Here is a 23,133-nt window from a genome sequence, read left to right as displayed (position 1 = left end):
CAGCAGCAGAGGATCTGGATGAAGATGGAGCTGGAATCCTTGGGTCTCTGATCAGGCTGCATCCCTGTGAGCAACCCATTGAAGATGGTGTCATTGTGGCGTTTCCCTCCCCAGCCAGAGTAACTGACTGCATTTCTGAGCGTCTATCTCCAAAGTACTTTCAGCTCCACCCTTTTTCATATGGAAGCCAGAGAATGATAACCCAGTGAGAAGGCTGAGGAACAGTTACCCCCTGCCATTCATTGTAGGTTGCTTCAGCCTTAAATTGTCTTTACAGGTGTTGGGTAGACCTTGTGTGATTGTGGGCCTCACTGTACAGTATTACCTGTTGTCTTCCAGGCTGTGCTGCAAAGTTTGCCACAAGAAGTGATATGCTGACAAACCACTGGGGCTGTTAAAAGGTTATTTAAATAAACGATATTTACAGTATTTAAGCGCTAATGTTAAATAAACATAATCCAATTCATTACTACTACTCTATGTGCTATTAAGACAAGAGAATAATGTATATTCATCAGTAAAACATTGTAACAACTGACTGCAATTTCAGTTGAATGTGTTACAAATGAAATAAGAAACTCCAACCTAACCAACCAAATATGCACCACCTTACCTTTATTCCTCAGTAACGCTGCTGTCCACTACAAATTAGTCGAGTTATAAAGAACAAACAGCAGCAAAGGAAGCATAGACAATCTCTGGCAGTTTGTTTAAGTCGAGTTTTGATTATTTTTCTTCATATGTGTCGGGTGGAACAGAGTGATTTAAATTCTTCTCAGGTTGCTGAAACATAAAATAACATTAGAGTCATTAATTATCTGTCATTGTTAATATATTGTCAGTGAAAGGTCTTTATTGACATACAACTGAAATTGCACAACAACATTACAAAGTCAGATGGAGGATTGATCAGGCGCTGCGACTGAGCAGAATCCCCCCAAAACCTACTGTATATTAGATTTGTTTACCTTCATCATGACACAGTCACCACAAAATGCAAATGTGTTTTTATGAAACATTTTATTTAGCATGAATAGTCCCACCATCCCATACAAACTCACAATTCACTGTAATCTGCAAAATGTTTGAATCTAGTCAATATAATGTTTGGGCCTCATTCCCCAGAATCTCCTGCCACTTGGGAGTCCGGTCTTGGTTTGGCCAGGTTAGCCCTGATGCGAGCCTGGTCCACAGCGTCCAGCAGGTTTTTGGAGTCAAGAGCCAGAGTGTGAGCAGCTGCCAACATCTGTCGCTGGCACTCCTCCTTCAGTGATGTGACTGAGTTCTGCTGAGCCATTCGCATCTTGTTGATCAGCTCCCCTAAGTCCTTGTTTAGCAGCTTCTTAGTGCCTTCAATCTGAAATGGAGATGAAATACACTTATCTCAATTATTTTAGTTGAGATGCATGTCTGCATTTTTAAAATCAATATGGCTGTAAATTAGTCGGTAAATAAATATGGATCGACAGTTTGTCATCTTTAAAAAGTGGGTCTCCAAACAGAAAGTTTGGGAAACACTGATGTAATGCAAAGACACTTTACTAAAATTCATCATCCAGGTGTTTCAATGGATTTTTAATCCTGTCATTTAAGAATAGTAGGATGTGCAATATATTCCTTTTATTTGATGAGGAAAGGAGTGAGGCTCACCTCTGTGGTGACAGAGCAGTGTAAAGACGGCAGGATCTCATCAACACTCTGTATCAGGTTACGGAGTGTGACACCCACTGCCTGGTCGGTGGGCAAGGATTGGGGAGTCGGAACAGAAAGAGAGTGAGGGATGTGGAAGAATGGGAGGGGAAATACAGTCCGAGGGTTAAATGTAAATATAAATACAATAAGAGCACTTAAACACTTTGTCACCTTTGTTTTACATACAGCCGGAAATGTGTATGTACCTGCTTATAGCTATTACCATCGTATTGTCACTGAGATACAATGCATAGCTCAACTTGTTAAATAGGACTGAACCGTGTTGCATTTAAATTGAAGCCAAATCCTTAATCTAGATCAAATCTGGATGAAACTTAATGTGATGATACCTATCCTGTACACACATGCTGATACTAAGTTTGACAGAGTTTTGCCCATTATAAGACATTGGGTTTCAAAATTGAATGGGAACATACTGTATAGTGTGATCACCTACCCATCACAAAAAAAAATTAGATTGATCCATGAAAAAAAAATGTCAGAAGGACAAATTTACAGATAGTCCAGATTGAAAATGTATCATATAAATATTTAGGATTTTGGTTGGATGACAAAGTTTCGTTAAAAATACATCTATTATGTAATTTGAGAGAAGCTGCTACCCCCAACTAGTATTTTGTTTAGTCTTTACTGATATTGTAAAATGAAGAAAATTTATATCTAAAATATTATCATAAATATTATGTTAATTTCAGAAGACTAAATGACCTCTGCATTTGGGTGCAGGGAAAACCTTTATATATTGGTCTCTGTTATCGGCATATTGGATATCGGCAAACAGTCCAGTCTTGTGCATCCTTGTATATGTGTTGTGTATTTTTTAATTGATCTGTAACTGTGAGCTGTGTTAGCCATGGATGTCTTACTCGATGTCTTCCTGGTTAAATAAAGGTTAAATAATAATAAAAATCTGTTGTCGCTGGGCATACTTTGACAGCACTGGGATACTCGGAGGCGGACAGAGTGCTGACATCATTCTTCAGATGGACCACTTGTTGCACCATCACCATGACCCCAGTGTAAACCTGATCCCCTGACCGGTCCAGCTCAGCTGTGGGGCGAGGCTTGAACACAAAGCAAAAATAATTTGTCATGGTTTATACTATTATACTATATGTACATATATCCTATATTAATTCTTGTTGATATTTTCAGAAAAATTAAAGATTAAAAGCTTGGTTTTCTTTACCTGTGTGACTGGAGGAGGCATTGGTGGCTTCTTCGGAGGCCCTGACACACAGAAAAGACATCAAATTGTGCTTCCAGGCTTAAAGGGGAATTCCAGTATTTTTAAGTGCTATTCACATACACATACACATTTATAAACATAGGGCCAAGGTTGAAAAATACCAGAATTCCCCTCTAAATGTTTTACAGTTTAGAAAAATTTAGAATAAGCTAAAAATCATGTAAAAATAATGTCTCTCTCTAACTGGACTCACCATTTTCTGGGCTTTTTTCAGGAGGCTGAAAAAATACAGACAAAAAATCAGGAATGTGTGTGTGTGTGTGTGTACGTCATTTTACTTTCTACTGCCACAGTGTGGAGAAGAATAAAATTACACTGCAATGGCTACAGGAAACCATAGTAAACCAGTGGCCAAAGGTCAAACAGTGTGCTTATGTGTGTGTTCTTGTATGTGTAGGAGGACCTTTAGGACCTTTTCTGACATAAACACTGACCTTGTCAGGGTCAGTAGTCCTCATGGAGACTAAAACCTGGTCCTAATGAGGCAGAAACTCATTTCTGAGGAACTGGTTTAGTTTAGGGCTAAATTTTAATTACAGTTAGTGTAATGTGAAATGTGTTTAAAAAAATACGTTGTTATAGTTATAAATTGCACAAATCATATTTCTATTTGAAAATTGCTTTCTCTGGAAGCAATATTGAAGGTATTTGTGTTGCTGACGCAAACATTTCATTTGCACAGCAAAGAAAAGTGAACCATTTGTTCTAATATTGATATTTCTTTCAATAAATGTTATACTTGACACATTGTTACAATTTTGTTTTGAGTCGGGGTGGGAAATTTCTTTCTCCCTCCAAAGGGGGGCCCAACAGAAAAAGGTTTGAGAACCACTGAGATAAAATAAGAAATACTGGTTTGTTTTTATGTTGTCCAAATATCTGTGAGTCAATGCAGTGTGTGTGTGTGTGTGTGTGTGTGTGCGTTTGTGTGTGTGTGTGTATACCTTGATTTGTGAATTTGTGACAACAGGATCCTATAGGAAAACATTAAAGAAAAGAAAAGTTCATCTGGTAAGACATGTCACAGTGCCTCCTCCATCCTCGCATCACAGTGTGTGTGTGTGTGTGTGTGTATGTGAGTGTGTGTGTGTCTTACCAGTTGTCTTTCCTCCTGCTCCAGCCACTGTTTATCCACCATCATCTCTTGTCTTTGTCTTTGTAACGTGTCCTCCACTTGTGATTGTACTTTCTCCCACTCTGGCCGGCAGTCCTTCTCTGCTGCCTACACACACACACACGCATACAGGTTTGTTCATTAAAATTGATATTTATTTTAGATGCAAACCTGTGATTTTATAAAATTTGCAGACTTTTCAGGAATTGTCCTTCTGTTAAAAATACTTCACAGCAGCAGGCTGAGCAGTGCTTGTTTTAAACACCTGCATGTGTGAAACCCGAGGAAGAGTGTTGCCTTGTAATCTGGATGGCTGGAGAGAGAGGGGAAAAAAAGGTCATTTATTTGAAGGCTGTCAGGTCAAAAATTCTGGGTTCACATAAAAACAAGCAAACAAACAAACAAACATCTATAACATGTAACTAAAGGTGTTGCCATGTTGTAAATCATACCTTGGGTGGGGGATCTGCGCCGCCGGAGAAGAATAACGATGGGATGGAGCTGGACCTGTCTGGTTTCAGTTCCTGCTCCAGCTCCATCCTGTGGATCTCACTATCAAACGGACAGATGAAGTTAGTGTGTGTGAGTGTGTGTTTGTGTGTGTGCGTGTGTGTCAGGGGAAAGAATGTTTCCAACTCATTAAAGGGTAACTAAACCCCCTTTTCCAAGGCTAACACTGCCCAATGCCTGATTTTAAAAAAAGGCAAGGAAGTGGGCTGATGCTGTGTTCCATTTGTAGTCAGAACTCGGAATTTTAACTTGGAGCAACCTCACATACCAAGATGGCTGCACCATACAAACACTTCTTCTTTTACCATGAATAGCACTTCTGTCATATTTGTTTCCACAGCAAATTTACATGTCTACAGTGATTTTTAACTGTATATATGTTGCTACGCTGTTTGTGTGCACAAAATACCATGTAGAGCATGTTAGCAACTGGTATTGCTAACACTGGCTAGCATGAGATACGTTTGTGTTTTTAACTTCTTCACTGGAAAATGCTGGTTTGGTACTGGTTTTATGTTGGTTTTATGCTGGTCATGTTGGTAGACCATAATGATGCTGGTGGACCAGCATATACCAGCATAGACCAAAATGGACCAAAATGGACCAACATGGACCAGCATAGACCAGCATAGACCAAAGTGGACCAGCATAGACCAGCAAAAACCAGCATAATGATGCAGGTGGACAAGCATAGACCAGCAAAGACCAGCATAATGATGCTGGTGGACCAGCATAGACCAGCATAATGATGCTGGTGGACCAGCATAGACCAGCATAATGATGCAGTTGGACCAGCATAGACCAGCAAAGACCAGCATAATGCTGAGAGCAGCATTGACCAGCATAGACTAACATGGACCAGCATAGACCAGCATAATGATGCTGGGGGACCAGCATAGACCAGCAAAGACCAGCATAATGATGCTGGTGGACCAGCATGGACCAGCATAGAGTAACATACAGTTATGTAACATACAGTTATGACCAGCATTATGCTGGACCAGCACCAAAACACAACAAAATGCTGGTCTATGCTGGTTTTTCTAGCTGGGGTGGGAGGTGGCCACTGATGTGAGCCACTGAATTGCCTGTACCATGTTTCAAGAGGTAGAGACAGAAAGACAACAAAGCAGCCGCTCTGGCATTTATAAAGGGGGAGGAGTCGGGGACAATGAGCCTTGTGCTGATTAGACAGGGTGATGAAAGCTTGCACCAGTGATGCACCAGTGGACTTAGAATGGCAATGGCAACATGTGATCACAGAAGCTGGTGTTTGACCAGAGAGAGAGGCAGTAGCTACACTGAACATGTATAACTTCAATACTTTCAATTGAAAATAAAGCTTTGGCAGTCAACTGGTCTACACCGAAAACCTCAACCTGTGTGTATATTTTGTATGTGTGTGTCTGTGTGTACCTTAAGGAACAGACGATCTGGCTGAAGCCCGGCCGGCCCGGCGGCTCATAGGCCCAGCAGCGAGTGAGCAGGGAGTAGACAGTGGGTGGACAAATCTGAGGTTTGGGGAGTCGAACTCCAGACTCCAGCTGGTCAATCACCTGCCAGTTCTCCAGCCAGGAGAAAGGCTGCTGAGTAATGGAGAAGATCTCCCACACACACACACCTGGTTGAGTGCACACACATGTAATACACACACGTCATTCCAGTCATGAGGTTTACATAAATACTGGCAGATTAGAAAAAAATGGCAGGTTTGTGCTTTCTAAAGACTATTTTGAGCATACGTTGACCGGCAAATGACCTTTTTTTACTGTTTACCATGTCTAACATTAGTTTTGCAGAATCTCATACTTACTACTATTATTTATGTTACAGGACCTTACTTACGGAGCAGGGTGGTGAATTATTAGAGTGAACTTTTGCGTTCTCACAGAATAACTTATTGTGGGGGAACACAATATAATTGTGAGAGAATGCAAAAGTTTTGCGAGGGAACACAAAAGTTTGCTCAAAGAATGTTGCAACCTGACCCTAGGTGCACTCTGTAGCATTCAGCTCATCAACAATTGAACAAGGAACTGAAAAAAGTGTTAGTGCAAAGGACAAATAAAAGAAAGAGACAAATTGTAACTGAACTAACAGAAGAAAACAGTATGTCATTTACATTCATCAACAAACAATCTTGAATTGTTACATTGCTAAATTTAGTCAAAGTGTGTTTCCTCACCAAACATCCACACATCACTGGCTGCAGTGAAGCGTCTGAAATTGATTGATTCAGGTGCCATCCATTTGATAGGTAATCGGCTAATAGAGGCTACACACAAGAACAAAATGACAAATAGAAGTTGAGTACGTAACTGTTATGAAGACTGAAATAATAAGCATGAGCATACAGTATGTTGAAATGAAAGGAAACTATATCTCTACAGAAAAGGCAAGAGGAACTTTATGAGTTTCCTCTACACAGCAACTCTGTGGTTTACCACAGGCGCCTGTGTGTGTGTGTGTGTGTGTGTGTGTACCTTTATAATACTCCTGATCATCAATATAGCGTGACAGACCAAAGTCACCGAGTTTCACGCATTTAGGTGAAGCCACCAAGACATTTCTCACGGCTATATCTCTGCAGCACACAAGCAGAGACAGGAAGTCGACATCAGTCAGGTAACAAGCTCAAAGTATTAATACCATACTGAAGAAAATGTGAATGGGTGTGAATGGCAAAATTGTAGTGTCAAGCAGCTTTGAGTGGTCATCAAGAATAGAAAAGCACTATATAAATACAAAGTCATTTTCCATTACTGATGATATCAGAAGCTGAAGTTGCACCAAAATATTAATTATCTAATATATCTCATTGTTTCATCAAGGAACTATAAAACCTCTTTAAATAGCGTGAACAGTAATGTAATGTAATGTAATGTAATGTAACAGGAGGATTTCTGTGTCTGTGTGATTCTATTTTCGGATTAGACTTTTTAGTTTCTTACGCAATCTTTTCAAAGCCCTGATACTGATGCTAATATACAACGTAGTATTAGGGCTGGTGTGAAAAAAAACAACTTTTGAGAATAAAGTCATAACATTACAAGAAAAGAAGTTGTAAATTCCAAGAAAACAGTGGCAATTTTACAAGAATGAAGTTGTAACATAATATTATGAGAAGAAAGGTGTAAATTACAAGAAAAAATATATATTAAGTTAATTAAGTAATTAAGTGACATGATGACTTTTTTTCCCCTTGATGTTAGGACTTCCTTCTCAAAAGCTTTAATATTTTTTTCTTCATTAAGGCCTGAATACTATTCTCGCAATATGACAACTTCCATCCATCCATTTTCTACCGCTTTATACCACAGAAGGGCAATAGGACAACTTTATTCTCGTAATGTCACAACTTTTTCTCTTGTAATATTATGACTTTATTCTCCCAATCTTACATTTTTGTTCTCCCTCCAGTATGGGGTTTTCTGTGCCACTACATGTGAGCCATAGTGACAGTTGTTCAACATAAGTATTTAAAATGCTTTTAAGCTTTTACTTATGGTTCATTAAAGAAAAACGTCACCTGTGCACCATGTTAAGTCCCTCCAGGTAAGCCAAGGCTTTGCTGATTTGTAAACAGTACAGGATCAATGTTGCTGTGGTCACTAAATACTGCTGCTCCACAAGATATTTCCCCAGCTGCCAGGTAAGCAAACACACTTACGTAAGAAATTGTATTAAATTGCATTTATTTATACACACAGTTTTATTGTGTTCTAGTTTGGGATCAGTTTCAACCACAGTAAATACCTCTCCGTGTTCATAGAGCTCCATGACGATACAGACAGGATCAACCTCAATTACTCCAATGAGACGCACGATGTGGGGATGATCCAGATTTTTCATCAGGCCTGAAGACGACAAAACAAAAACAAACCCAAACAATGACATTTTACTAGGAGACTGTATAAGAAACAGTGGGGAAGAGGAAAGCACATTTTTATCATTATTTGTTTTTTTCAATCTACAAAAGCAATGTCTGACTGCACTGAAGGGATCTTCGCTCCCCCTTACACACAGTGGGTATCGAGCGACTTTGACACAGGCACTGGCTAACGACTAATTATCAGTCACAGCAAGTTTCATGTTTTTTGGCGAGTCAACAGAACGAGCTGCCACTTTGATGCCCCCTAGCGTCAAAAGTGTTTGACATTAAGTGAAGTTTTTGTTCAGAGTGAGATTATAATATTTGAAGTTGATCGCAATAAACCTCTAGAAGAAACTTGTTCATATACCACATGTGTGAAATCGCCAAATTGGCCTCAAATGGCTGTTTGAGTCAAACTGACCACCTTCTTTTTGGGTTTAGGTGATGGGTCTATGGCGCATTTCCACCGGCTCTACTCACCACGCCACGGCACGGTTTAAGTAGTGTTTCCACTGGCATAGTACCTGGTACCAGGTACTATTTTTAGTATCTGCTCCAGTGAGGTTCCAAGCGTGCTAGTAGTAGGTACTATGCGATGATTGGTCACTTAAAACTACTTAACAATCCTAAAAATGTGGGTTAATCTCCAACAACTACAGAAGTCTGGTGTAAAGTCACTCGTCACTCGTGTGTGTCAGGGGTCGTGTGTAAAACAAAGTCACCGCAGTTTCACTCAGCCATGCAATGATGACTCCGCCCACGTTAAGTAGGTACTTTTTTGTAGTGGAGATGCAACCTAATCGTGCTGTGGCGAGGCGAGTAGAGCCGGTGGAAATGGGCCAATAGAGCATATCCTGATTTGCAAAATTTCATGTGTGTAGTAGGTGAATCCAGGTGAGGTAGAGTTCAGAGGCAGAGTTGGGCGAGTGTTGTTGACACAAACGAAAGCAAGCATAGCTGCACACACAACAACGAGTAAATGATCAACAACAGGAGTGGCGAGCCCAGTTAAGCCTTAAGCAGCCTTCTTGAACTGGAAGTGTAGCCGTTACTTTTCTGTAAATTAAATTAAAGGAAAAAATGTATATGTTAAATGCACATTATGCCCTGGACAAAAGTTCTTTTGTCGGTGTCAAGCAATTTCCAAACATCTCTCAATTTCGCACGCTTCCACAAAATGAGTGGCCATTAACATTAAAGGAGATGAAGTCAAAACAATTGAGTTTAACAAACTGGTAGACAAGTATGTTAGACTCACTTCGTCCCACAGCAACAATAAAATAGTTTAGATTTGTGTGCACTGTATCTGTTAGTAATTTATTGTATTAAGTGTCCATTTCATAGGGGGTGGAGGAGAGGTCCAAATTCTTTGAACACTTAAAAGTAACGCAATAGTTACTTTCCCTAGTAACTAGTTACTTTTATAGTTTGTAACTCAGTAACTAATTCAGTTACTTTTGGGGATAAATAATTAGTAACTGTAACCAATTGCTTTTTTAAAGTAACATTCCCCCCCATTAAGATGTCATTTCATTTATTTTATTTCATTTGAATAATAAGTTGTATTGTATTGTCTTCATATTGTTGTATGAAGAACATATGTGTTGTATTGTATTGTATTGTATTTCATATTGTTATTATTATTGTTGTTTACATTAGTCTGGTAGCTGGGTGAGGTATAGCAGGCAATAGCACACACATTACTATAAAGGAGTTCACTATGAAAGTGTACACAGAAAACGGTACATACGGGCAGGCAGTAGTCTGGGCAGCCGCGAGGGTCCTCAGTAGTTAAGGACCAGCGCGCGAAGCGTCGTGTAGCGATCGTAGCTATTGTAAGTGAAAGCGGCCGTGTTTCTGTGTTTACAGGTGAGTAGCCGCAGACAATGCACAGTAATAGTATGAGGTAAAATGAAGATATGAACCGGCAAGTATATCTGTGAAGTCAATGTGTGTGTGGATGTGATGACGGTGAGAGATGCGCACCTGATGTACGCGAGGGAAAAGAAGTGCGTCTGTGGTTGGGAGTGAGTGAGAAGTGTGAATGTGTGTGTTGTGGCTCACTCTAGTTATTGATCAGATGATGTATGTTGCAATAGTTGTGAATGCAAAGTAATGTTTTTATTGTGTTAATAAGCTGTGTTATGGCAAAGATATGGAAACAATGCAATTTATATTCTTTATTATTTGTAAAATTATGTTGTGCAATGCATAGAGGATCTCAGGAATGTTATTAACAAAAGAGGTATTTGTGTTACTTATCAGCGTCAATATGATGATGTGTATTTTTGTTTCTGAGTAGATCGTGTAGCGATCGTAGCCATGGATGTTAAAGCGTGGATGTTTCTGTGTTTACAGAATTAAAATGATCCTTCAATACCTACACACTGGAGACTCCCTTTTTTTCATTCCACGTGTGTAACACTTACAATAATATTTTACTCTACCTCAGCCAATCATCATCACTTATGTGGTTGTCTCGTGTCCCCTCACGAGGAAGAAGAGTAAAAAAACAACTCGGCCTCTCGGTTTAGAGAACTAGTTGGTCTGATGAAAACAGCTTCAATGAGCTAATAATTAAAGTAACACTGCATTTTTGGCAGTAATGGTAAAGGCCTTATCATGATTGAAACAGTAATTAATTAGATTACTCTTTACTGAAAAAAGTAACACCGTTTATTTTTAACTCCCATTACTGATAAACACCTACACTTCACCACAGTCATCTGTGGAACAACATCTAAGCTCTCAGTCTGTCACACAACAGGAAGTTGACTAAAGAAAGTGTCTTAGTGAAGAACTCTGAAATGTTCCAAACTGTGATGCACCACTCTTCTATTAATACACTTCTCTTTGGTATGTCTCATACATTCAGCAACAGTGATTCTAGCTGTAACAAGTGAAAGTGAATGGCAGGATTTCTGTTCAGTGATATACTTGAGAACTGAACGTGGAATCAAAAAATAACTCACCGGCTTCACTGAGAAACTTCTCCTTTACATCAGCTGAACAGTCCTTACATGTTTTTATAGCCACATGGATCCTCTCTCCGCTCTGCAAACAAACAAGCACAATACATGTATATTATTCAACTTGTAGTATGCATCTTATTTCATTTATTCTTCTTGTAATAACTAGTGATGGAGAACCAACATATGAACTCACTGGACTTTTGAAAACTCCGTCGTGAACTTCTCCAAAGAATCCCTCACCCAAGATCCGACCCACGATGACGTCATCTCTGGATATCATGTGTTTCTCTGAATATACACAAATTAAGAAATAGAAAAAATATATATTATATGCAGTTGTAATATTTGGATATACTGTATTTAAAGTTTTCTTTCTTTACAAAACAAGCAAACTAAAAAGGCTGTTGGCTGAAATGATGATGCTCTCAAATGTGTAATGTGGTGAATTCGGTATTAATATTTTATTATTATTTATTTTTTAATTGTTTTTACGTCCATGATTTTTTATCAGTTAATGTCGGAGACATGTATTCCAAGATAGATGCCACAATACACATACTAACACTGCTACTTTTACCATTAATACCACTTCTGTTGTAGCATGATCATTTGCAGATATTTGAGTAAATTAAATTCAATTAAAACCATAACAGTAGCATCTTAGAGATTCACTTGCCATTTTGTTTTTTTCAAGTTTTAGCTACTTCACTGTATTTATCCCAGAATTTGCCCAATCAACAAGTGGATACTGAGAGCAGCATACTGTTCACTTACCATCAGAGTCTGCTCCTCTTTCAGGAATCTCAGCATAAATATCAGAGCCTGAAGTTAAAGCAACAACAAGAACATTTATTTTGCATTTAAAAAGGGGAAACAATTTTGATCGAGGAAACAGGAAATTTGTACGTAATAGCAACTAATTTACATTCACATCTGCAAAACCTATCATTTTGAATTGGTAATTGAATCATTCTCAGAAGATGTTTAGTACATTAAAGAAAAAGTTATCTAATGCATGTTATTTAAAACATATACAGCAATTCAGCAAATTTGGTTGGGAACCCCCTTTGGGAGGTCAAGGGATTAGTACATGTAAATTACTGCAATGTAATAAAGTAAGCAGAGTCGATACACAGCTTAAAATAATAAACATTTAGGCTAAAAGCAAAGTCATGACTAAATACAAATCAGTCAGTGAATGAATGGATTAGGTATGAGACTCAAACCTCTATCAGAGCCACAGCGAACACTCCTGGAACACAGAAATGAGCTGTCAATGACCTTTCACCCACAGAAATGCATCTTTACTTTTGTTTTCACCAAGCACAGGTGACATTTTGAAAATGTCATTTTTCTGAATTATTCATTACACTTACTGTTTCGGGATGTCAGGAAGTTTGTGTCGTGTGTCTTTCCCTGTGAGAACCACATATTTATTTTGTCAGTGCAATATTAATTTTTCCTAATAAAAAGTGAAGAAATAAAAGCATGATTTTGTGGTGTGTCTTTTTTGATCCACTACCTGGTTATATTTTGATAAATTTGGCAATTTACTCTAACCAGGATGCAGATAAGTGTCCAACAAAATGTTCACATAAAGCCTCCATGAATCCTTGAATGTGTTATTAGAGCAGTAATTTACGATGAAAAGGGAAGAAAATTGGCTTTTTATTTTATTGAAAAATGATTATGTGTTATTAAACTGCATTTTGTTTGCGTACATTTCATTATTTTTACGTTGTATTGAGTATGCTGTGTGCTTGAATAGTTTTATCCATGCAAAAGAGAATTTTAATCTTTAATCTTTATTCTGGGTTAAATAAAGATGAATGAAACAATAATAAAAACATATTATGATTTGTATTTTTGTAACATAACCGTTATTGTACCTTTGCTGGCTCTGATAATGAGCGAGCTTGCAGATCTGCCGTCCAGTCGACAGTAGCCATCGATCAGGTCAGCCATGTTCTCTGCTACAGCCATGGAGGAGGTGATCACTGACAGCGGCTGCAGGTTTTGAAGTATATTCACATTTTTTGTATCTCCAAACAAAAATACAAAAGGGTTCTTATATTGTCATATTTGTTACATGTTAAATCCGTCGTACACTGAGTACTGGTTAACTTTCAAAATTAGTTTACATCCATTGTTTTTTTTCTGACTTCTCAACTGGAATGCAGTGATTTTGGGGGTGACGTCACTTGCAGTTCCAAGTTCCAATGTAAATGGAATGTGGCATAAATACCTGCTTGGCTCCCTCTATGTGCACAGTGAGCATAGCCTGGCCTTCACTCCCTGCAGAGCAGGAGATGCTGCGCACCTGAGAGAACGCAGCCAGACTGACGGGCTGCAAGGAGAAAATGAGGTCCAACTTAAAACTATAGAAATCAAGTCATGCATCGTCACATACAGTACATGTACAGTGTCAGCATATAGTCGGCAGCATTAAAGCTTACAGTTGAGTTCTCAGTTTGTTGACTGATGCCTTCAGGGCCAATGACCAGGTCTATTTTTATGCTCCAGCCGTGCTGAAGACACAGGGAATCAACATTGCGTTAATAAAAAAAATGCATTTGCATGAATACACTGCAAAAATAACAAAATGGTTGGCACATTTATTTTAAAAGATTTAAAAACATTTTGTCCCATATATTTAGCTGATTTCCTTTTTTTAATTACAAAAAAATTATGCAAAAACATTTCTTAACATCAGTAACCAGTTATTAAACATTTGGTCTCTAATCTACATTTTATGTCTGGACTGCAGTACAATTATGTACAGTATTTTCTATATAAAAGAATGTATAAACTAAACATTGAATACAGAGAGGTAAAAAAAACTAAAGTTTTGGATTAATAAAAATTACGAACTACAATCAATAATAAATCGGCCAAAGGCGGTTATTAAAATTTGTTTAGCTAAATTTAAATATGAATTGGTCTACCTCTCAGGTGAATGGTTTCAAAAGATGTGAGATACAAAAAGTACAGTATGAATGTGTGAGTAAATGGGTGTGAAGCAGCTCAAAGACTAGAAAAGCACTATATAAATACAGACCTTTTTCTTTTTTGAGGGTAACACAAACATATTAAAGTGGAGTTATCATAATGAAAATACATTTTCTCATCAATTTATCATGTAAAATCAAGGAAGGTTTTAGGTTTTTGTTTTTTTTGAAGAGAAACTAACAAGAAATAACCACTTGTTTATTTCTGATGATTAATTTCATCCAGAAGATGCTCACCACCAGCTGACAGGCAAAGCTCTCCTGTGTGAAGCTGTAACACTGAGACAAAGTGGTGAAGAACTTGGTCATGCACTGGTCCTGTTTCAGAGTAGAGTAGCCCTGAAACGTCTGCTGGATCAGCCGGCGCAGCTGTTTCGGCTGGCACACAAAACACTTGCAGTTAACGTATGTGACCTACTACATGAGGATGAGATTTTACAGGAAAGAAAAGGTGCAAATTAAACAAATCAGGCTGTTTATTTCATTTTACCTTCATGCTGTTGATCAGCTCTCTTGGAAAGAACAGGTCCAAACCCACATCCTTCCTGTTAGAGGAAAGTCAGACCATTTTTATGAAATACATTTTTGATTGATTTTTAAAAGGGCTTCTGTTTTTAATGCAATGTTTTAAATGTAAACCAGTTTTGGTGCAGTTGCTAAACAGTTGCACTATGTTGGTTTATATTTTAACCACAGGCTGCATCTGTTCAGTTCTTTCTTCAACTGCATTTAGCAGTGACATCACTGAGTCTTTTGTTTGACACTGAGAACAACCACAACCAGAGTTGTGCGACATGGGTACAAAAGGCCTTATTTAAAATCATTTCTGGTAACACTTTACAGTAAGGGGACATTAATTAATGTTTTTATATTTACTTTACTTTACTTATGGTAAAGTGGGTTATGTATCACAACAAAGACTTCACAAATACATAAGTTAATAATAATAATAAATGCTTTATTATTGTTAAGTAATTCTTATTCTGTATTCTGTACAATAAAGGTCACAAGGAGCATTAGCAAAGGTAAAGTATGTTTATGTAATGCTTAGCAAAGTTAAGTAATGAATATTTTGTGTCACTTAAAGGGAAAGTGATTTTTCAACTTAACAGACACAGAAACCTTTAATAAATGTTCACTAAATAACAACATTAACAGAAGTTACTTAGCTTAGTAGTACCATGATTAACTCTTAATAATTAGCAATTCACAGTGATTACTGACTTTGACTGTAGCTCTATAATGAATAATATATGAATTAATAACTTCATTCACCTGAATAACATTGACAAATGGTCAGTTAAAACATGAATTAACCATTAGTTAATACTTGCTACTAGCATTAAGAAATGTTAATAAATATTCCATCATTGTAAAATGTTACCGAATTACCATTAGACAATAAAAGGTCACACAAACATATATAACAATTGCACGTGACTTACTCCAAGAGTTCAAAGTTGGATTTTTTCTCCAGCCCGTTTGGATTCATGTCTTTGTAGAATCTCCTGTGAAAAAACATACAACATCATTATAATTATTATGACTATTATGGTGATGATTATGATTCTGCGGCGAAATTTTGATCGTGCCTGCTTCTTGCTGCCGATGTTTGGGTGGATTGAATCTTTAAAACTTGAAGTATTTAGACACAGTGGTATTTTGGTAGAATCAATCTTTAAAAGAGACTGACTCATAAGCCCCTCCCCCTTTCAAACATCTGTTTCTAACACCTGCATTATACAATCTGAGTATTTAGACAGATAAAGTGGTATTTTGGTGGAGAGGGAGAGAGATGCACAAGCCTCTCCCTAATCCAATAATACAAAAAGATCTCATCTTATCTAAAAGGATGGGTTAAATGCAGAGGCTAAATACACTTCACTAAATGTGTGTGCAAATAAAACAAATACTATGTTTTATTCGATGTTAATAAATACTACTCACTAGATCCTTCTTTTTTTCCATTAATGTCTTCCTAAATCGGCAGCAGCGGAGCATCATTCATTTTAATTTTTTAGGAGTTTGCATGATATGATAGTTGGCCCGAACCTGATCTCCAGACAACCGAGCTGCAGCGCCATCCCATCACTGACTTTTGAAGCATACTGCTGCATGTAGTCACTGCGCACCTGCAGATAAGCACACATTGCATTCACACCAACCTAAAAGTATCTCATCATAGACTAGTTCAATAAAATTACACTTAAATGCACACTTCACTGACCTGTTGGTAAAAGTAGAGCATTGTGGTTCTATCTTCTTGGAATTTCTCCATGAAGTCTGATGGGATGTATCTGATCCTCAGGTCATATCTGGACAAATAAACATCACACACTTTAAATAATTATTTTTCAGTCACATAATTCAAAAAAAGGAAAATTAAGAATCCAAAAGCTAAATGTACTGACCTCCACTCGGCCTCCAGGTGTTGCTGTTCATAGCGCTGGGTGAGTTCGGACACTGTAAGATCTGGGTGCAGCCAGTGGATCTCTGAGGACTTGAGGTGTTTGAGGAGGAGGCCATAGCAGAGGCTGTACTTTATCTGTGGACCCACACAGCCACTGGACAGCACCCCTTTAATGATGGCCTGGGACAGAGGTCATTTCCAAACATGTGAATATATCACTGCAAAAGCAGGTGATTGTTGCTTTTGATAACAGCATATGGATGAAAAACACATCAGCTGAATTATAGCATCATAAGCTCAATAATAATAGGCATTTGTCTTGCCTTGGATACAGTAAGGAAACACCAGTACAGCACAGAGAGAGCACAACACAATAGAGAACAGAGTATATACATGGTTAAAAAGTAAAATATGGAGCAGTACCTTTCTTATTTTATATTCATATAGAACGATGGTAAATTTTAAATTGGTAATTTTCCAAGAACATTTCATTTTATGTAATTTAAAACATACACACGCCAAAGAAAATCTACTGCGACCTAACTGTGGGTCCCGAACCACTGATATAGAACAGAGAAAACAGCAAAGCATAATTTCTTTCCACAGGTTTAACACTGTAGTACGTAACTTTTCATGATTGTTGTTACTATTCTGCCTCTGTTTGGACTTTGTGAACATAAACAATTGTCATAACATTATCTGTATGCTGTGTGCTACATCTAAACAAGGCTCACTTAAGCAAAACTATCAAAGCTAGGAGGTCATGGGGCTTTCCTGTGTGTATTTCCACCTCACAAACTCTGCGACTTTTACTGTGTACACATAGTACTGTTTCATTTTCACCATTAGACAAGTTGCTATGCTGTTTGTGTAAGCAAAATACCATGTCGACTGGTATTTCTAAAAATGATTAACAATGGCCAGCCCGAGATTCGTTCAATGATGACGTCACTAGGGTGACACCTCCAATTGCGGGTTCCAATAGAAGTGGAAGGTAGCACAACCCCAACATGGGATTCCAAGACACTGCTACTTTAACCATTGAGAGCACATCGGTCATTTCACAGTAAATCAGCCGTACACATAGTACTGTTTTATTTTTAACAGTAGACATGTCGCTATGCTGTTTGTGTCCGATGTAGAACGTTGTTATTGACTGGTATTGCAAACGATGGCTAGCAATGGCTAGCATTGAGCCATGAAGAACTTTTGGGTGACATCAATCACAGTTCCGACGTAACGCAGCATCCCATCAAACTGCTGAAGAACGAGGTTTTTTTGAACAGGAAGATTCACTTGTGGAACTTTTGTGGGATTTTCTTTGTGTTTTCTATCACACTCTAACTTCAGTCATCTCACTTGTTGTTACACACAGCTTTAATGTTAGGTTTAGTCCACTCTAGAGATGAATCCGACCAACAGAACAGACAGTAACTACAAAGTAAACAGGTAGTAAAACAAGACTGGCAGAAAACAAACCACAGAGTCACACAACATAGGTGAAAATACATCTATTATGAAACAGGAAGTTCAAAATTAAAAAAAACATCACATCATTAAATGTTTTATCCCTCACAGGGGCAGATGTTTAGAGCATGTATGTAGAACAGTTGGTTTACGGTAGAAGTAAAAAGTAGATACAACGCAGTGAATACAAGTAGTCTCGCATATAGAATAATCCAGCATATATTCTAGACTAGAACAATGTTTCCCAAACTTTCTACATGGGGACCCACTTTTTAACGATAGCAAACTATCATGACCCAAATCACAACGTCACTTGTGACAATAGCAAATTTGTGTATCATGTGACAATTTAATGTCATTTTTAATTGGTCAACACATACATTTGATTGTATGTGTTATTTCAAACATACACATATAACTAAAAGGTTGGAAACATTTGGCAATTTTTTTATGGGGACCCAAAGAAAATCTCCTGCGACCCATGTTTGGGTCCCAATCCAATTCTTTGCATCCAGTGTTTGGGAGTAGGACTTACCCTGACAGTCCAGCCCTCCTCACAGCGCACCAGTTTGAAGTTCTTGCCCAAGTTGGAGCTGTTGCTAAGGAAACACACTTTGATGATTTTCACCATGAAGAGCCTGTCCCTGTCATCAGTTGCTGTGGGCGAAGCATCCAAGGAATCTGATCGGTTGGTAGGAGACATGCTCCTCCAGGACAGGGTGCTGGTGTCTCCTGACATCACACACATACACACAGCTTGTATGCTACTGCACAGACACACACATAGCTGTCAGGCCGTCACACACACACACACTCTAACACACACAAACACACTCACACACACACACACACACAGGAAAGGGGATGCAGTGAAGCTGGAGGCAGGGAGGAGATGAAGAACACAACAGCCACAACACAATCAGTTTGAAGAATTAAAACATTCACGATCCATCATCTTCTACTGCGATCATTCTGCACTCACCACGTTCACCAGCTCCACCGCTCAGCAGGAGAAATGTACTTTCAGGCTCTAGAATCAAAGTCAACAAAGTACGTATACATCAAATTAAGTGACAAAGATGCGTATGTGTGGTTTTGTCTTTGGCAGGCTAACAAGAGTTGAGGTCTGAAACTGCGTCCTGAAGAAGTGTTAGTGAAAGAGGAAATGCTACTTGCTTGCATGAAGAAATGAGGAAGTTGAACAGCAACAGTGAACTGATGAAACTGCTGTCACCCCTCCTATCGCACATGTAATGGCACAGTCCAAAAAAATAACACAAAAACCCACACGGTGCAAAATGTGCCAGGCCTTTATTACAACTACACTTCTCTGTCTAAAAGTTTCCAAAAGCAAATGCACAGTGAAGGTAAAAATTGTTTGAATACATTAATATAGATAATAGCACATTACACAATGTACAATGTTTTTTATAAAAACTAAAATAATTTTTCAATTGAATAATATGTTAATTACAGTATGGAATAAATTAGAATAACTTTATTGATCCCTTCGATGAGAACTTAAAAAACAACTAAAATTGCTGACTGACTCCCAGTGTAATCAACCATGTCACTGTCTGTTCAGCTGAATTCATGCCTGAGTCCTTATACTGTCATCGGACAGCAGCAGGGGTCACCTGTATCTCCCATAGTGGCCAACCTCTACATGGAAGAGAGCTTTGGCCTCGTACACTGGAACTGCACCTGCAGCCACTGGTTCAGATACATGGACGACACCTGGGACACAAAATCAGGACACGTCAACAGCATAGACAGGAACGTCAAATTCACCTGTGAGGATGTCATAGGCAACACCCTGGCCTTTTTGGCTGCACATTGGAGAAGACAGAAACGTCCAAGTATCCAGAAACCTACCCACACAGACCAATGCCACAAACTCAAGGAACAAGGAACAAGGAACAGAAACACATCAGTTACTCAACCTGGGCCACCATCAAAACCTCCAAAAGGAGAACAGCTGACAACAATGAAAACAGAAACAGTAGTATCAACATTGTTATACCGTATAATGCTGGAGTCTCTGAGAAACTCAGGAGGATCTTCAACAAACATCACATCCCAGTACCCTTCAAACCCTGCAACACCTTAACACACAGATACTGTATGTGTTCATCAAAACATCCCTAGACACAAACAGAACAATGTGGTGTATGCAGTGTGATGTAATGAGGAGTGTTCTCACCTTTAAATTAGGGAAACCAAACAACCACAGCATAAATGCAAACCACAGCTAATCTGGATGGGACGCAGCTGTCCACCAACATCTGAGGGACAAGGGACGCTGTTTTGAGGATGAGAATGTCCACATTCTGGCCAGTAAGGACATGATAACCGTCTCTATTAACCTGGAGAAACCATCACTCAACAGAGGAGGTGGACTAAGACACCACCTATTAGTCAACTACAGTGCACCTACTGTCAATAGGTTTAACTCATACAAGTGTATGTAATGCTCAAGCATGTCTTGAATAAAGCTGGTATAATAGACCTTTTTTCACAGGTAGAGGTTATCCTAAACATACAAGCCAAACTAAAAACAATAATAAAATCATAGAACAACTTAAAGAGACTAAGGACTAACCTTTTAAACAAATTTGAATGTGTTTCTTTAAGTGGTTTTATGTTTGTATTATGTAAAATTGGATAATGGGTTGTAAAATACTAACTAGTACTGTATATGTGCAACAGGGAGGTGGGGGTTTAATAAAATGGCACACATTTTAAATTCACATTCACAGTCATCATTTCTCGTCAGTATTAAGAAACTACGTCATCATTAAAGGCAATACTCAAACTGTCCACAAGAGGGCACACTGTCACAGTCAAACACTATATTAGTCAATATTGCTCATGACTGACAGTGAGAATCAACTGACCACACCAGTTATATCTTATATTATTAACCAACACTTGCCTAAATGAGTCCAGTGTGTTTTCTCTCGGTTTTCCGGTTTCCTTGGTCAGTGCATGTTTTTATGCAACACAGAGATTAGGTAAATTGGACACTCTAAATTGACATGTGAGTGTGAGAGTGAATGGTTGTTTGTCTCTATATGTGGTCCTGTGATGGACTGGCGATCTTTCCAGGATGTACACCGCCTTTTAGACCTATGTCAGCTTTGATTGGTACAGCACCCCACACAACCCTCATGCGGAGGATAAAGCAGTAGAAGATGAATGGAGTCTGAGTGACTGGCTTCTTCCTATGGTGAATTGAATCCCATCAAAGTTAAACAGCTGTAATAAAAAAAAAATCTATTTAACTGTGCAATCACTGCATGATTGAATAGGATTCAAGTCGGTGTGAATATGTAAATAATTGCAGCATTAACAATGTGTTTTGTGACATTTAACCAGATGAGGCCTGTTGTGTGAATTTGTGCCATCAGGAACTGAATTTGAATTCTTTATATCCGAATGTGAACCACTCAATGTGAACCTAAATTGGACAATTTGGATAACTTATTTTAAAATTTGAATTTGAAAAATGTATATGAAACTGCATTTCATTTGGTTGAAAAAAAAATCGTCTTCACTAGGTTCAGTTTCACTGTTTCTCTCAATTCAAATTCAGTTCTTCAAATTAAATTGTACTTGTGTGTGTGTGTGTGTGTGTATGTTAGAGGAGCTGTTGACCAGTGCACTGACCAATACAATCAGTTCCTGATGGCACACATGTTATTGAATACTGTTGTGTTGTGACGTTGTTTAACGAGCCTGTTACTCATCAATGGGACAGTTCTGTAACGTACTGCCGGCAATACTGTCACACTTCTCAAACACTGGACGTTATAACGGAAATCCAGCTTTGGCCTTCAAAATAAAAGCATCAAACGTCCAAACCTGCAGCTTTGAGGAGTCTCCTCTGATTCTTGTGACAAAAAGCATAGCTGATTGTGGCAATAAATACACAAGTTTTATATTTCTTTTATTTTCTTTCCCCTATTATTATTATTGTTATTATTTATTTTTTGTTACAAATAAATGGCTCTGCAGATGATTTCTGCATCACAAAAGCCACACATAATTACAATAATGTAAAATTGCTTTGCTTTGCGTTTAGCTCACTATACATTGCATGATTAAATAACAGACTTCAAATAAGCAATACCAAATAAATGCAGCTCACTGTGCTTTCCAAAGTAGAATATTTGGAAAACATTTACTGCTGCAATTTTAACTATTGGATAATATGTCAACTATTTATTATTTTTATTTTGACAACAAGAAAATTGTAAAAAACAACAACGATCAATTCTTTAAAACAATAAATAAATAAATAATATAATACAACTTCAAAGTGTCCATTCTTGAGGGAAACAATATCTAGATGGTTCACATGTATAAATACCTGGGTGCCTTAATTGATGTCTCCCTCTCTTTCAAGCCGCATGTGGAGAAAAAAATGGGTTTTTATTCTCAAAACAAGTTGTGTTTTTCTTTTGTTGCAAAACAAAGATGTTGGATTATGGAGATCATTTGTGTATGAATGCCTCTGCTCATTGTCTTCAAAAGCTTGACACTGTTTACCATGCATGTTTATTATTTTATTTATTTTTTATTTTATATTATAAAGTGTCAACACACCATTGTGAGTTCTTCTCTCAGTGGGATGACCTGCTCTGGCCACCCGAAGTCATTGACTACTGCCTACCTACATTTGTACCTTAATTTCACTGCACTGTATTTTTTTAATTTGAAGGAATTTAAAGGAAGCTCTGTTTTCAAACATCTACCTTGACACTGGTGCTGCTGCTGCTGCTGCTGCTGCTGCTACTTTGTGCACAAGCAAAGG

General features: G+C 38.1%; 1 protein-coding gene across 1 annotated transcript; it reads right to left on the bottom strand.

Moving 5' to 3' along the window:
- Nucleotides 1–1,003: 1,003 nt before the first annotated feature.
- Nucleotides 1,004–19,482, bottom strand: LOC131455473 (protein-tyrosine kinase 2-beta-like). The gene is made up of 30 exons (XM_058623120.1): nucleotides 19,300–19,482; nucleotides 18,853–19,192; nucleotides 16,852–17,030; nucleotides 16,668–16,755; nucleotides 16,493–16,572; nucleotides 15,886–15,948; nucleotides 14,931–14,985; nucleotides 14,678–14,818; nucleotides 13,889–13,960; nucleotides 13,678–13,779; nucleotides 13,322–13,439; nucleotides 12,809–12,848; nucleotides 12,659–12,684; nucleotides 12,207–12,254; nucleotides 11,626–11,720; nucleotides 11,433–11,514; nucleotides 8,343–8,443; nucleotides 8,116–8,231; nucleotides 7,070–7,170; nucleotides 6,772–6,861; nucleotides 6,003–6,207; nucleotides 4,529–4,628; nucleotides 4,342–4,389; nucleotides 4,059–4,184; nucleotides 3,907–3,936; nucleotides 3,156–3,180; nucleotides 2,903–2,943; nucleotides 2,643–2,777; nucleotides 1,651–1,731; nucleotides 1,004–1,357 (listed from the first exon to the last, which is right to left on the bottom strand). Exons 2-30 carry the CDS (start codon nucleotides 19,063–19,065, stop codon nucleotides 1,115–1,117), a joined length of 2,844 nt encoding a protein of 947 aa, XP_058479103.1. The 5' UTR covers nucleotides 19,066–19,192; nucleotides 19,300–19,482; the 3' UTR covers nucleotides 1,004–1,114.
- Nucleotides 19,483–23,133: the final 3,651 nt, after the last annotated feature.

The sequence above is a fragment of the Solea solea genome, chromosome 2 (genome assembly GCF_958295425.1).
Source record: "Solea solea chromosome 2, fSolSol10.1, whole genome shotgun sequence".
NCBI classification, from domain to species: Eukaryota; Metazoa; Chordata; class Actinopteri; order Pleuronectiformes; family Soleidae; genus Solea; species Solea solea.
This window is presented reverse-complemented; position numbering and strand designations above follow the sequence as displayed.